Here is a 13,299-nt window from a genome sequence, read left to right as displayed (position 1 = left end):
ACGTCTAAATGGGTAGGGCTAGGAGTCATGCTTTTCCTATTATCATTTATGACCTATTTATTTCTTAAAATGGTACTCATCCCCATTTAATCCGTATCCTATCCATAATGAATGCTTGACCAAGTTTACCTGTATCCAGTTAAATGAATGTGACACAGGGATTTACATAAAAGTATGAAAACCAAAAACTTTCAACTAATTACTTAGTTGTGATAAGAAGATAAAATATAGGAACCAAATAAATTTTAAAAATATATTAGGGACTAAAATGAGCATGCGAGAAAACTTCACTTTCTTTTCTAATGTTACACGAGGTCTCTTTATTGGATGCAGCTACCTTAAAAAAAAGACAGGAGTTGTAATATTATTCAACTTTTGGATTATGTATTTCATCTGTGTATAAAACCCGTTAAGATTTACTAGTTATATTCATATTTATCCATTATTAAATGAGTTAAATGGGTTGCCTGTGTCAGCTGAGTTTCTTTTCATTTGTTTTTATGTTTTAAAAATATTAAAAAAAACTAAATTTTTTTTCTTCAATTTCATTTTTTTTAGTATTTTAAAGTTATTTTGATATATTAATATCAAAAATAAAATTTAAAAAATAAATAAAATAAATAAATAACGACAACATGAAACAAACGGACTATTAAAAATGCTCCTTGTGGTATGATCACAAATAGTACAGGTGCGAATCTCAGAAGAACCAATTTGGCTTCCATTTAGAACCGAAATACAGAATCACTTGTTTTGGCTTTCATTTAGAACCTCCCCATTTAACAAACGGTCGTTTTGGATGATCACACGGCACTCTTGTAACGGACGATAAGGTGCTTAAACCTCTGATCCATCAACCCTTCAAAGATCTTGCCCCATGAATGACTGTCTATTTGAATTCCACGCCCAATTAAAGAGAGACAAGCTATCTGAAATGGCTGGGCTCGTTATCGGTGGGGAAACAAGCTTATAAACGAGAGACCAATCTGGGAAAGTTTACTACCACGCTAGCACAGCGGGACAGGTTCAAAACGCAGAATTTATTGCTGCTATTTCTGAAAGAGTACAAAACAATTGAAGACTAGCCCGTAATTGGTGATGCCAAATGAATACAGCCTCAGCCGTCGCCAATGAAAAACTTAGGATACAACACAGGAAAGAACAGAAGCATTTCAGAATCTACTGAATCCCAATAAGGCAGAGAGGGTTTCTCTTGACGAGGGCAAGATCCACCTGCAAGGCAACAATAATGAATGCTTGGACGTCAAGTTGTTATATGATAGCATGATGTTTTAAATAGCAGGAGTATAAGGAAGTACCTTGTGTCCAAAAAGCTCCCTGATATTATCGATCCCGTATAATATCATGGTTGGTCTGTTCAAACCATTGGAAGATTAATATGAATAAATTTAAGTGATTCATGATATCTATTACTTCTCAAAGATGAGAATGAACAGGAAGTTTATTCTTTTATTTCTCAAAAGCGAGGATAAAAATTCTCACCTTTCAAGCGAAAGGCCCCATGCAATAACATTAACATCTTCTGAGAATCCCATAGGACGCAACATTTCAGGTCTAAACATGCCAGAATTACCAATCTCCACCCATTTCCCAAGTCCTTTGTGATAACTGAAATATATAGGATACATCAAATTTCCAATTACTTTACAAGCAGTACATGCATAACAGGAATTCATGATTTTATACCTGAAAATCTCCATGCTAGGCTCAGTATATGGATTATATGCAGGCTTGAATTTCAGCTTGTCCATGCCTGAGAACAAAATGTGCATTTAGAATTTTTTTCTGATGGTGATAACCATTCTCATCCAGCATCAATTGTATACTATGAGTAGTATAAACAGCCTTGTTCTTTCAAATTAACAATGCAAACACATTGCATCCAAGTACTGGGCACTCATACCAAGATCAATCTATCTATCTATCTATCCACTTATATATATGGTGATGATTCATTGGGATCCCGTCAAACCTCCAACTGCTTCCTTCCTAGTATGAGCAGGATTTCGATCCCAAGTCAATTGGCATCATGCTAGGTAACCAATAAAATTTTACAGGGGACAACCAAACTTTAATTCTTTTTATGCATATTTGAAGGAAAGAAGAGTGTTAAAGAAAATCCCTTAACGACACTTCATTTAATTACCTAAACGTGAAAAGAAGTCCTGCAACACTCCAATCAAGTGACCTAGAGTAAGCCCTCGATCACACACCAGACCTGAAACCAAAGGCAGGATTTTTTAAACTGTTAAGTGATTGACAAAAATCCCAATAACATGACATTAATCAATCCAAGTCGTCAGTGTCCACACTTGACAATATTCTATAGCTCAACATTTGTAACATGACCAGCAGTACACCATCCGAATCACAAACCATGCATTTGTCCAAAAATGGGGATCAAGTGTATCAACACCAAAATCCAAATTAGTTTTGTTTTAGCACTTCATAACAGACAAGTATGATATGAGCAGGCATAAAAATACTAAAGAACAGCAAGAAAAAAGGCTCCGTTGTATAGTGAATTGGCACAACATACCTTCTATCTGGTGGAATTCTGCTAGATGAGTTCGATCTACTGCTTCATTTCTGAAAACTCGATCAATGGAGAAGTACCTTTTGGGGGTAAATGATTGCTGTTTTGCAAGCTATCAAGAAAAACTAAATAAGTAACAAAATACGGACTACATTTAAGTTAAAAAGATGGCTAATTTCACATAACAAAATATCCCAATATTATAATAAACCCAGAACATATTAGTTGAGAATACTTCAGATCGATAGCATGTTTATCTTAGACGTAGATCATGGCACACTCATTTTTGTAAGCTGCTATATTCGATCTTAAGAGAAAATAAGTGGTAAAGAAATAGAAGAGGCAAGACACCGAGATTGAAACTTCTGTGTTTGCCTTCATAAAATCAGTGTCAAATATTTTTTATGACACCTGTTTGGCTCCCTCAAGAGTTGTGTTTGCATAAATCAATGTAGAGAGGTAAACTAGATCAGAGCATAAAAGAAAGAAAGCAGACCATAATAACACATGCATGAGCACAAAATAATATTTTGAAAACCATTCCACAAAGTCAAGAAGATGGATACATAATAAGAAACTTAGAATGCATTAATACCTGTGCTACCGCATAAAGCATCCGAGAAGAAATTGCAGTCGTATGAGTTCGCAAAAGGTTTTTGTTTGCTTCTTCTCTTTTCCAATCATATCCATATCTGATAGCGGAGTACAGGTATTTCATAGTTGTGAGAATAAGACTCATGTGACAGTGAAAACAAGGATTAAAAGATAACATTGTACCCCCTTGACCCATAGCCACCAGACTCATGAACACGTTTCACCAGCTCAACATAATCTTCAGGCAGTTGCTTTGTTGTTTCAGGAGCTACAGATTTATATGCCATGGATATCAGAATCAAACCAATTATAACCGAGTAACAAATAAGAAATCAAGTCAAACATACCTTTAAGAAAGAAGGTATCATGCGAATCACGGGCAGGATGTTGTTGTGGCTGGAACAGTGCATCAAAATTCCAGAAGCTGCAGGTTGAAATGGGAATGCATCAGAATGTTAAAAAAATATCACTATAATAATAATTACTGTATTGCATGAAAGAAAAATACAAAAGAAAATTCAGGAAACCATATTTTTTTAGCTTAAAATACCCATAGAAGAAGAACAAACAAGTTATGAATTCACCGTCTCATTTTTCAGCTAAATTACCTTCTTCTATATGAAACCATTTTTCCCTAACTACATCATTACAGAATCAACTTTCTTTGGTATGGAATAATATGAGAATCATGAATAAGAAAATTTTGCAATAAACCCAGAAAATGAAAAGAAAAAGAAAAAGAAAAAGAAAAAGAAAAAAAAAAAAAATATATATATATATATGTTCAAACATGTGTAAGAAGACAAGTTATCATTTTGTGAACTGCATAGTTAGATTTATTTTGATGAGGTAAAGCTTCGAGTGCTAAAGAATCAACAATTGATAAAATGGAATCATGCTGTTTATAAAGAATGAGCAGAAACAGCTACCTGCTCTCTACATATCTATTTGTAGGCATTTCCTCAAAGCTGCAGCCAGACAGAAGACCAATACACAAATGTCAAACTTAAAAAAAGATCACTGACAGTAAAATCAGAAGACACAGCAGGTCTTACTTCATTAGACGAAAAATGTCCTTCAGTCGTTCTTTCACCTAAAATAGAAAGAAAACAAAAGGCAATGCTTGGGTGAGAATTTGCAACAATGTAGCAAAACTTTTATCATGTGTTTAGGGAAAAATAAACTCTATAGCATCAATCAGTTCTAAATGAAACTGAAAATTGCCAGTTATCACCAAGAAAGCTAAATTCAAACAATAATAGAACCATCACATATTTTTCCAGTTCAATGAATGTATACATATGATTGATACATTATTCCTTCAACTGAAATTCCGTCCCAATGCCTTTTGAAAATCTGATTGCCTGGATCAGTACAAGCAACAAACAGCATCCAATAAAAGCCTTTATTTGACAGTAAAAAATTAACAGATGTGAACCCACGTCTCAACAGTTGACTCAGATATAAAACTTTAGATCTGAAACATGAGAAGGTTTAACCCAGTTATGAGAAAATTTCAGCATTAGACCTATGAACAATGCTGAAACCAAAGCACACCCACCCAAACTTCTAGCCTGGTAAAAATAAACTTATGAGCAATAAATGCTGTATATGATGGTAATATTTCAACTTACAATGACAAGATGATGAAAATGGCAGTCTCAATCAGTCTAGAAACTCAGCCCGACCTTTATTTACAGGACAAATTGTTGTCAGTATCAATTCACCAATCAAATTACTCTCTAAAAGAAATCCTTGAGAGCACAGTGTTGCAATTCACACCAATAAGCCTCTTTACACAATCTTTTTCGGCAAAACTATGACATTTGTCAATGCAGTGACAATCCAAATAGTTGTTTGAAAATTAAAGGTCAAATTTCAGCATTTCAGAACACTGAATGTGATTGTGCTAAGAGCTTTTTGGTGTCTAAAAATAGCAACCCATTCTACAATTGGCTGCCCTTTTATACTGTATAGCAATTAAGAGTAAAAGATGGTTGTTTGAAAATTATAGGTCAAATTTCAGCACAATGAAAATGATTGTATTAAGAGACTTTTTCGCCCATTCTACAATCGGCTGCCCCTATAACTTGTATGGAAATTAAGAGTATAAGATTCATTTAAAATATATAAAAAAAGAGAAAATAGGTTAAAAAAGAATAATGTTATTCTTGCCTTGTTGAGTGGGTGAAGATGGCCACCTTCAGGTGGTGGACCTTTAGCACTGAAGTTATACTCTTTGAACTCTATATTCCTCCAATCACCCCTAAACATTAGATAAATTTGTCAACAATATGAAGTAAATGGAGCAATTAAATGCAATGAATATGCAAAACCAGGTGAACAGTCAACTCAACACTGCCCCAATATGTTATCATTACTATGCCCAATACACCCAAGTACATGTAATTGTTTACATTATTGATGTAGGTAGGATACCTTCGGGAGGCTGTTCTGGGTCTGACTTTAGAGGCTGTTTGTGTCTGTCTGGTATTTATTGATGAGGATTTCTACTAAGAATTGTAGAAACTACTAAAGTCACAATAATAGGGTTTCTAGGATTTACACCTTGAGGATAGAAAAACCTAATATTCACACCTAGGGTTCTTAGGAGTCACGCCTAAGGGAGATTGAATCATGCTATAAAAAGCAAATTGCTGGAATTTTATTCCTAAACTTCAATTAAAATATTGAAAGACTACAGAGTTTTAGCAGTCCAAATCCAATAAGGACATGGATTCCTAAAACTCAGTGCTCCAAAATAACAATTTCTATTTAGAATAAGAAAACCTAAGAACGACCAGTAAAATAAAATACTAAACAGAAATAAAGCCTAGTCCGGGACGATTTCCAGATTTTCCAGCAAACGTAGAAATTACTAAATACCCCTGCAATCTAGAATTTAAATAAAATGCATAGGTCTTATTGTCTCTCTTTTTTTTGTTCGCGTAAATTATATAAAGAAATTGTATGAAGTTGCATGCTACAGAAAGAAATGAAAAGATCTAGGTGGCATCCAGAAAAATTTCATTAACGCACTTAAGAGATCTGGAAATTAGTTAATGCATGCTTAATTATTACGATGTCCCCATGCATACCCCATAGCATAAGTGCTTTCTCTAAATGGCATGCATTTTTATCATGTGCTTGCAATCATAGCAGTCTATCTGCACCTTTCCATTCTGCCTTCATTATTGAACCCAAATTGTTCATTAACATGCCCCATGCTTCATAGTTGAGGACAACTATTGGTGTAAAAAAAGCTCCACCAAACACAGGCATGCTTTAGCTTGATGAGAAAATTATTCAAATAGCAGCTAACAATTCAGATTGGAAATGAACACGGTATCTGCATATAAGAGCATACCCCTGTAGATATTCACGAGTCAAATCAGTTGCAGTTCTCCTTCTTATTGGAGCATAATCAGGACCTTTTCTCACCGAGTAGCCCTTCCAGGTTCTAGAGCACAAGTCACAAGTTGTGAATACCAGCACCACTAATGAAACCAACCTTGTACTACAGACAATATGAGAACCATAATAAACAACACAAAAGGCGAAAGAAAAGGATCATTACTGCACAGCAATAAGCTTTCTAGCTTTGAGAGACTTCTTATCACCTGTGTCAATTTCCTAATCACAACAAATAACATAAGTAAATCAAGGGACACAATTGAGATAAAATCATGCAAATTGGATGCAGTAAACATGAATAACGAGCAGCTTAAAAATTAAACATGAAAGAGCGGACATGAACTGTCCATACAGGGATGAAATAAGGCCCTCCCCGCAACCCTTAAGAGCGGACCTCTTCTTAACCAGAAACCATGCCCAAGAAAACAATGCCAATCTCACCTACTGTTTAATCGGATGCCCTCAAAAAGCATATGAAAAAAAAAACCATTAATGCACCTGTCCATCTCGTATCTGTAAAAGAAGATCCTTTATTCTGTCTTCCACATGTTGAACCTATGACGTAGAAGAAAACGAATTATAATTACACCAGAACAATATGCAAGACTGAACAGAAGTCAAAAGGTGGGTACTAGGTTTCTTCTTTTGAAAAGATAAAACCCAGTTCATGATATTTGGGATATTTGGGTGTAGACATGGAATTCTGAAAGAATGAAGAGGTATCAGGTTGAGATTTGAAATAGGATAGCGTGTTTTGACTTGAGAGCAAGTGAAGATGTTCTTAGTTATTTATTCGTCTAAGCTTAATTTTACTTTTACCAGCAAAATATTTTCCTTAATAAAAACACAAAGCTTAATAATACCCAAAAAAAAAATCATTATCGGACTAATCACAAGGACCACTAAGACGAATTTCATGTTAAGAAAAATAAATTTCCGTTACCTTCCTAGATATTTGATTTCCCATTTGAACCCATTTATTCTTTGCAGCCTGAGAACATCCTATTTTGAAAACTGCAGGATCCACCAGTTTCTGCATTAAAAAATCAGCAGCCAAAATTCAAATATAACACTGAAAAACAAAAGGCATAGACAGGAAAAAAAAATGAGGGAGCAATCAATTACGACAACCTGCAATTCTTCTTTCAATATGCTACCCTCCGCTGGTACAGCCAAGAAAAGCTGAACTTCAGGTGATCCTTGTTCAGCATATTTTTCACCCTCTTCGGTAAGCACGTCTGTCTCTCTCTTAATATCCTACACAACATCATCGAATCCCTGATTAATCAACTAATCCATCACTATTAAGATTCATAACCACACTGATCCTCTTTATTATAGTCATATCTAAATCTTTCAAAATCACATTAATCTTCACTTTCTCTAGTCTACAGTTAGGGCATGTTTTTTTTTTAAGTTTAAAATAATTTTAGGAACCTGAGCATCGACGTAGCGGAAGCCATGGAGGCTTTTGATGACATTAACGACGTCGCTGTGGTCGAGTCCATGATCGGTAGCGAACTGGCCGGAATCGGAGATTTCGTCGTGGTTCTGTAAGTAACCTAAAATCACTTCCTCTGCCATTATCGCTATTTGCTTCAATTTTTCTGTTGCGTTGTGGGTTTTAAGGGGGCTTGGAAACTTTTATTAACCCACCACGCACTCCATTTCCATTTTCCTCTTTCTTTCTTTTTTCTCTTTTTTTTATTAGGTTTATTAGATGGAGGAACCAGTAAGGATAGAGCCGGTATGCTATGTTAAGGAGATCGGGCTTCGTAAGTTTTAATTTTGGGCCTTGATGATGGATTTTTTCCGAGACCCGCTGATGGGTTCTTACTCCTTCTTTTTCATTAATTCAATTAATTTTGACAGAAAAACTGAAAACGAGATGTATCTATGTAGAGGAGGCTCGGCATGGATTGTCATGAATGACAAATGAATGATGGTCTTTTACTTTGAGAAATAATTTAGAGGTTATTTTTTTATAAATAATGTATGATAATAATAATAATAATTCAAGTTAAAAATATATTTTTCATAAAAAATGATCTGCTGTTTTTTTTTATTTGAAGAGTGAAGATGCTATGGGTTAAAGTTAAATGTTGAATGATAATTCCAAGGGATAGGATGTTTCCTTTTCTCGAGTTTTGTTTATTTATTGAGTTTGAACATTGTTTTTATGGTAATTTATGCATGCAAATACATCAAACTGGAAAAGGAGTGCATTCTTAATATATCTTTCAAAAAGAAAAAACTTAAACTAAAAAAAAAAAAAACTTAATCTCTATAAATTATTTTGAGAATATCTCTAGTTTTCTTTGTATATTAAAAAAAAAAAAAACCTCATGTTAAAAGAGGGGCAAAAAACCTACCCACGGCATCTAAATTCCCCTACACTACAAATATCCTTCTACGACCTCTCCTTTATAAAGCCTTGTGGCTCTTTGAAATAACGAACCTCATGATTCAAGCTTACACCTAAATTCGTTATTCCATCTGCACAGTTATTTGCTTCTCTGTACACATGAACGATATGCACAACTCAATCCCTATGGACAAGTCTAGTGATATGTTTGATTGAAATTTCATCTGGCGAAAGAAGTCCAGTGCTCGAGATTCTTGACCATTTCTCCTTTAGCTTTGCACAAATGAAGACGTACCAATTCTCGGGGATTGTTTTGTTCCCACGAGAGAAGAGGTATAACTTAAGAGTCGTTGCTTCTGATCATCCTAACATTAATGATAAGGCAACCTTGCCAACAACTCTTCATCTCCTGCAACCTAATTGTCCAACTCTGAACACTAAGGTTCCAAAAAACGACTAAAAATGAAGTTCAAATAGATTGCCATGTTTCCCGCTCATTCCATAAAATCAAATGTTCTACAAAGAGGGCAATTGAAGCTGCATCTCGAGTCCCTTACCTGTCATGTTACATTTTAACATGTTGCATAAGAAGCGAATGCGATAAGAAACAATTACCAAATGACAAAACTTGGAAAACAAATATCTTCTAGACCCATATACAGATCTCTTTATTTTTTTCAAGCGTGTCCCATCCAGTGAAAAAACATTTTAACGATAAAGGCTCTCAGATCTGAGGTTCTCTGCAATCTCAGTTTCCCAGCGGTCTCCATTCTCAAGTAGCTTTTCTTTGTCATACAAGAGTTCCTGCAACAATGATGAATTTTAAGAATAAATTCTTTACCAGTCAAAGTAGGCTCAAGCTGAAAGGGATATAACCTCATGAGTCTCTGTTGAAAATTCGAAGTTGGGTCCTTCGACAATGGCATCAACAGGGCATGCCTCTTGGCAGAATCCACAATAGATGCATTTCGTCATGTCTATATCATACCTGTCAAATCCAGAGTTGTGAGAAAGGGCGAGACAGGGGCACAGAAGGAGAAAAAAGCGATGAACAAAGAAACAATGATAAACCTCTTACCTAGTAGTCCTACGGCTTCCATCTTCTCGCTCCTCAGCCTCTATGGTGATTGCTTGAGCAGGACAAATCTGGCAACCAACCAGGCTTTGTGAGAAGAGCATTAAATGCAACTAACAAGACCATATGAACTGAGAGATGTTAGCAGCATGTAGAGATTATAAGGATACAGATAGAAAAGACACGCTGCTACTTTCTCAGATAAAAGCAGAAATTGGGTTCTCAAAAAATATTACCCAGGACAAAAATGCATACACCCACAAAAAAAAAGGTAAGCACCAAACAGCAATGCAAATTGAGAAGCTACCAGCAAGTTTTCACGCTGGTAATTATAATCTCTTATGACAAGTGCTTACCATAGGAAGCAAGCAGTCAACTTGGAATTTCACAACTATATACAATCAAATCATTAAATTCCAGAGAATATAAACCTAGAAATGCAAAAAGGACAGTCGAAAAAAACAGTACAGGCATGCATATAAAAGTTGTCTCAGCTTATATACTGTAGTACCATTTCTGAAAAATCTGAGTGGAGTTGCAAATATGTGACAACCATTTCTAAGTTCTCCATATGCCTGATGGGATCACATAATAATAATAAAAATTAAAAAAAAAAAGAACAATTTTATCAAATTTTGAGGTGGTTCAGCAAAACACAATTCATAGCACCATGGTATAGTTTGATCACCTCCAACCTAGAGAATGATTTAACTAGGGGCTGGATGTAATATGGAATTTGAAACTAACAATGTAAATTCCTTCCTTTCTAAAAAAAAATCCACACAACAAACAAAATTGTTTAAGGGAGTACAATGAATCTCAAAGCCTTACAGCTTCACAAAGTTTGCAAGCAATACAACGTTCCTCCCCTGTAGGATATCGCCGGAGTGCATGCTCACCACGAAAACGTGGGCTCAAGGGACCTTTCTCAAATGGATAATTGATCTGCACATGAGAAGATATTTCTACTATCATCACTCACCATTGTCACATTATATGAGCATCTCCAATAGCAAAAGTTGTTTAGAAGAGCCAAATTATTGATATAACTTTTTGAATAGTGTAAATATGAATTTTTTTTTTATATGCACTACAATGGAAAAAAGTCATTTTAACAACCCATTTGTATTTTAATATATTTAATATTAATAGTTTTAGCTCTTTTGAGAAAAATAATTGAGAAAAGTTGTGGAGATGAGAGAAAGAATCTTTAAATAATTTATTTTATGCTTTTGGCTCTTTAAAAAAATATGTAAGAATGGCTTTTCAATGACAAAAAAAAAAAAAGGATTTTGGCACTTCATTGGCTGTATTTTTATTTTTTTTTCTTTTGGCTCTTCTTTAGCTCTCCTATTGGAGATGTTCTAATATCTGACCATGTATGGGGAGACACTTACAGTAACTTTTGGCTCAAAGAAGTACTTGAGAGTCAACGACAAACCGCGAACCATTTCAGTAAGGAAGAGTGTGTTAATGCTCCGCTCAAATACTGTAATTAGTCAGAACATTAGGACCTCTTGTTGTATCAGGAAAAAAAAAAGTAAGACAGAATTCAAAACACAAACTCCAAGGATGTATATATTACCAGAACTCCAGTCCTTTGAAATCTCCTTTGCAAGCTCGTTTCTATCTTCATCTTCTATGGTAACAGATAAGAAAAATTACATAAATTGCGATAACTTAAACAAAGTATAAACACACTGTAAGAGTAAGAAAGGTCCCATTAAAGATGTACGCAGTTACTTTTGGACTAGAATCTCAACATGTTCTCTGAAGAAGAAATAATTGCTTGTCATCCTCCAGAGGAGATTCTAAAACATTAATCCAAAACACTCTCCTCTCAAATAATTTCAGTATGTCATGTAATAAATTTAACACAAACGATTTACAGTCTTGGATTTGTGAGTATCACTAATAAAACTCAATAACATTTTTTTGCTCGTTCACCCACTCACACAAATAGTATATCTGAAAGCGAATAAAACAGAGAGAACAGAGCAAACCTATTTTGGTGGAATATAAGTGGGCACTGGATCTCAGTACATATTGGTTTGAACCATGCAATGCTTGTCTTGGTACAGCCTACACACCCAGAAAGAAGAACAAAGTAATATTACTATAAGCCAACTACCATCTTTAGATTCATAAATCAACCGTGGAAAACATAAACTGTCAAGGCCAACACCAGCAGCAATAGCCAAATACAAACAACTATTCCAAAATACAACCAATATTTCATCACCCATCAGTCAGCAATTCAAAGTATAGTGAAAAACATCCTAAACTTTCCATCACGGGTCGCTATTCCATGCCCTCACGAATACCTTAAAAAGCTTCTGTTCTCTCTTTCATTTCAATTCATACACAAGTTCAAGAAAACAAAAATTCACAAACTGAAATTTCAGCATATTACAGTAAAAACACAGATTAAAAATTGAACAAAATAAGTTGATTTCTACCGCTGCAACAATGTGTCGTCTTGCCATCCATCTTAATAGCAATTCCACTACAAAATACCATATCTGCTACTACAAATTTTCAGTGAAGATTCGAACCAGGAAAATTTAATTAACCTAAATCAATTCATTTAACCTCTGTTTATAAATGGGAGAGGAATTAAATTTATATAATTCATTTATAATCCCAAATCAGTTCGTTAAATAACCTAAATCATCGCGTTTCAACCCATATTATCCATTTTTTAGAAAATTAAAATTAAAGTGAGATAAAGATTAGATTCAAGTCACGGGTATTGAGAAGTTTAAGGATCAAATATGCAATTCGGATTCCATTTTTTCCTTCATTTTCTAGGCAACCAAACAGAAAGAGGTAGCTAGGGCAACAAGATTCTTACAAGCTGACGAGCGCGAAAAGCAGAAAGAGACTTGCGAGCTAAGATCGCAGCCATTGATAAAAGCGAAGACGATTTATTTCGAGGTCTTCTTCTTCCTCTCCGGGTGCGATTTGTGAAGTTAGCAGTGAAGGGAAACCAAACAAAACCACCTGATAAATTGGAGGATACGGTTCAAGTCAGGTCACTTTATTCAGAATAGTTTACTGACCCGCTACTGTGGGTTGGACCAATTATTTTTTAAAAAAAATAAAAATTACACAGGGCGTTGGGGAAAAAAATGTATTATTACTGAATAATTAAAAAATTATTATTATTATCAATTCTAAATAATCAAGATATAGAAGGATAAAATAAAAAAATTAATTAAAAAAATTAAAAACAAAGCACCACTAAAATTAGATGAAGTCGTTAAAATTAGTAAATAGAATTATGCAGACAAA

At 34.6% G+C, this 13,299-nt stretch overlaps 2 protein-coding genes across 3 annotated transcripts; both read right to left on the bottom strand.

Moving 5' to 3' along the window:
• Positions 1-636: 636 nt before the first annotated feature.
• LOC118058998 (phenylalanine--tRNA ligase alpha subunit, cytoplasmic) lies at positions 637-8,266 on the bottom strand. The gene is made up of 18 exons (XM_035071823.2): positions 8,003-8,266; positions 7,697-7,822; positions 7,509-7,598; positions 7,064-7,120; positions 6,729-6,784; positions 6,519-6,611; positions 5,327-5,417; positions 4,207-4,244; positions 4,081-4,119; positions 3,499-3,575; positions 3,335-3,419; positions 3,153-3,249; positions 2,561-2,669; positions 2,168-2,239; positions 1,708-1,774; positions 1,504-1,629; positions 1,320-1,374; positions 637-1,233 (listed from the first exon to the last, which is right to left on the bottom strand). The coding sequence occupies exons 1-18, from the start codon at positions 8,147-8,149 to the stop codon at positions 1,180-1,182; spliced, it is 1,479 nt and encodes a 492-aa protein (XP_034927714.1). The 5' UTR covers positions 8,150-8,266; the 3' UTR covers positions 637-1,179.
• Positions 8,267-9,393: 1,127 nt separating this feature from the next.
• Positions 9,394-13,029, bottom strand: LOC118059057 (NADH dehydrogenase [ubiquinone] iron-sulfur protein 8-B, mitochondrial). 2 transcript variants are annotated; one of them, XM_035071869.2, is made up of 8 exons: positions 12,860-13,029; positions 12,009-12,087; positions 11,591-11,641; positions 11,403-11,494; positions 10,837-10,950; positions 10,009-10,076; positions 9,807-9,918; positions 9,394-9,734 (listed from the first exon to the last, which is right to left on the bottom strand). In XM_035071869.2, the coding sequence occupies exons 1-8, from the start codon at positions 12,911-12,913 to the stop codon at positions 9,639-9,641; spliced, it is 666 nt and encodes a 221-aa protein (XP_034927760.1). In that variant the 5' UTR covers positions 12,914-13,029; the 3' UTR covers positions 9,394-9,638. The 2 variants fall into 2 exon arrangements, with proteins under 2 accessions (XP_034927760.1, XP_034927759.1); XM_035071868.2 differs by having other exon boundaries at positions 11,591-11,644; positions 12,860-13,028.
• Between the last annotated feature and the right edge of the window lie 270 nt (positions 13,030-13,299).

The sequence above is a fragment of the Populus alba genome, chromosome 9 (genome assembly GCF_005239225.2).
Source record: "Populus alba chromosome 9, ASM523922v2, whole genome shotgun sequence".
Classification (NCBI taxonomy): Eukaryota; Viridiplantae; Streptophyta; class Magnoliopsida; order Malpighiales; family Salicaceae; genus Populus; species Populus alba.
The sequence above is the reverse complement of the archived record's forward strand: the minus strand, read 5'-3'. Positions and strand labels throughout refer to the sequence as shown.

Excerpts from the sequence above, each read along its gene's own strand:
- LOC118058998 (XM_035071823.2), bottom strand. The coding sequence starts at position 8,149 with ATGGCAGAGGAAGTGATTTTAGGTTACTTACAGAACCACGACGAAATC. Across the intron at positions 7,121-7,508 it reads GAAATCAAATATCTAGGAAG|GTTCAACATGTGGAAGACAG; the intron begins GTAACGGAAATT and ends TCTACGTCATAG. Across the intron at positions 2,670-3,152 it reads TGCTTTATGCGGTAGCACAG|CTTGCAAAACAGCAATCATT; the intron begins GTATTAATGCAT and ends TTTTCTTGATAG.
- LOC118059057 (XM_035071868.2), bottom strand. The coding sequence starts at position 12,913 with ATGGCTGCGATCTTAGCTCGCAAGTCTCTTTCTGCTTTTCGCGCTCGT. Across the intron at positions 11,495-11,590 it reads TTCAAAGGACTGGAGTTCTG|TATTTGAGCGGAGCATTAAC; the intron begins GTAATATATACA and ends GACTAATTACAG. Across the intron at positions 9,919-10,008 it reads GGAAGCCGTAGGACTACTAG|GTATGATATAGACATGACGA; the intron begins GTAAGAGGTTTA and ends TGGATTTGACAG.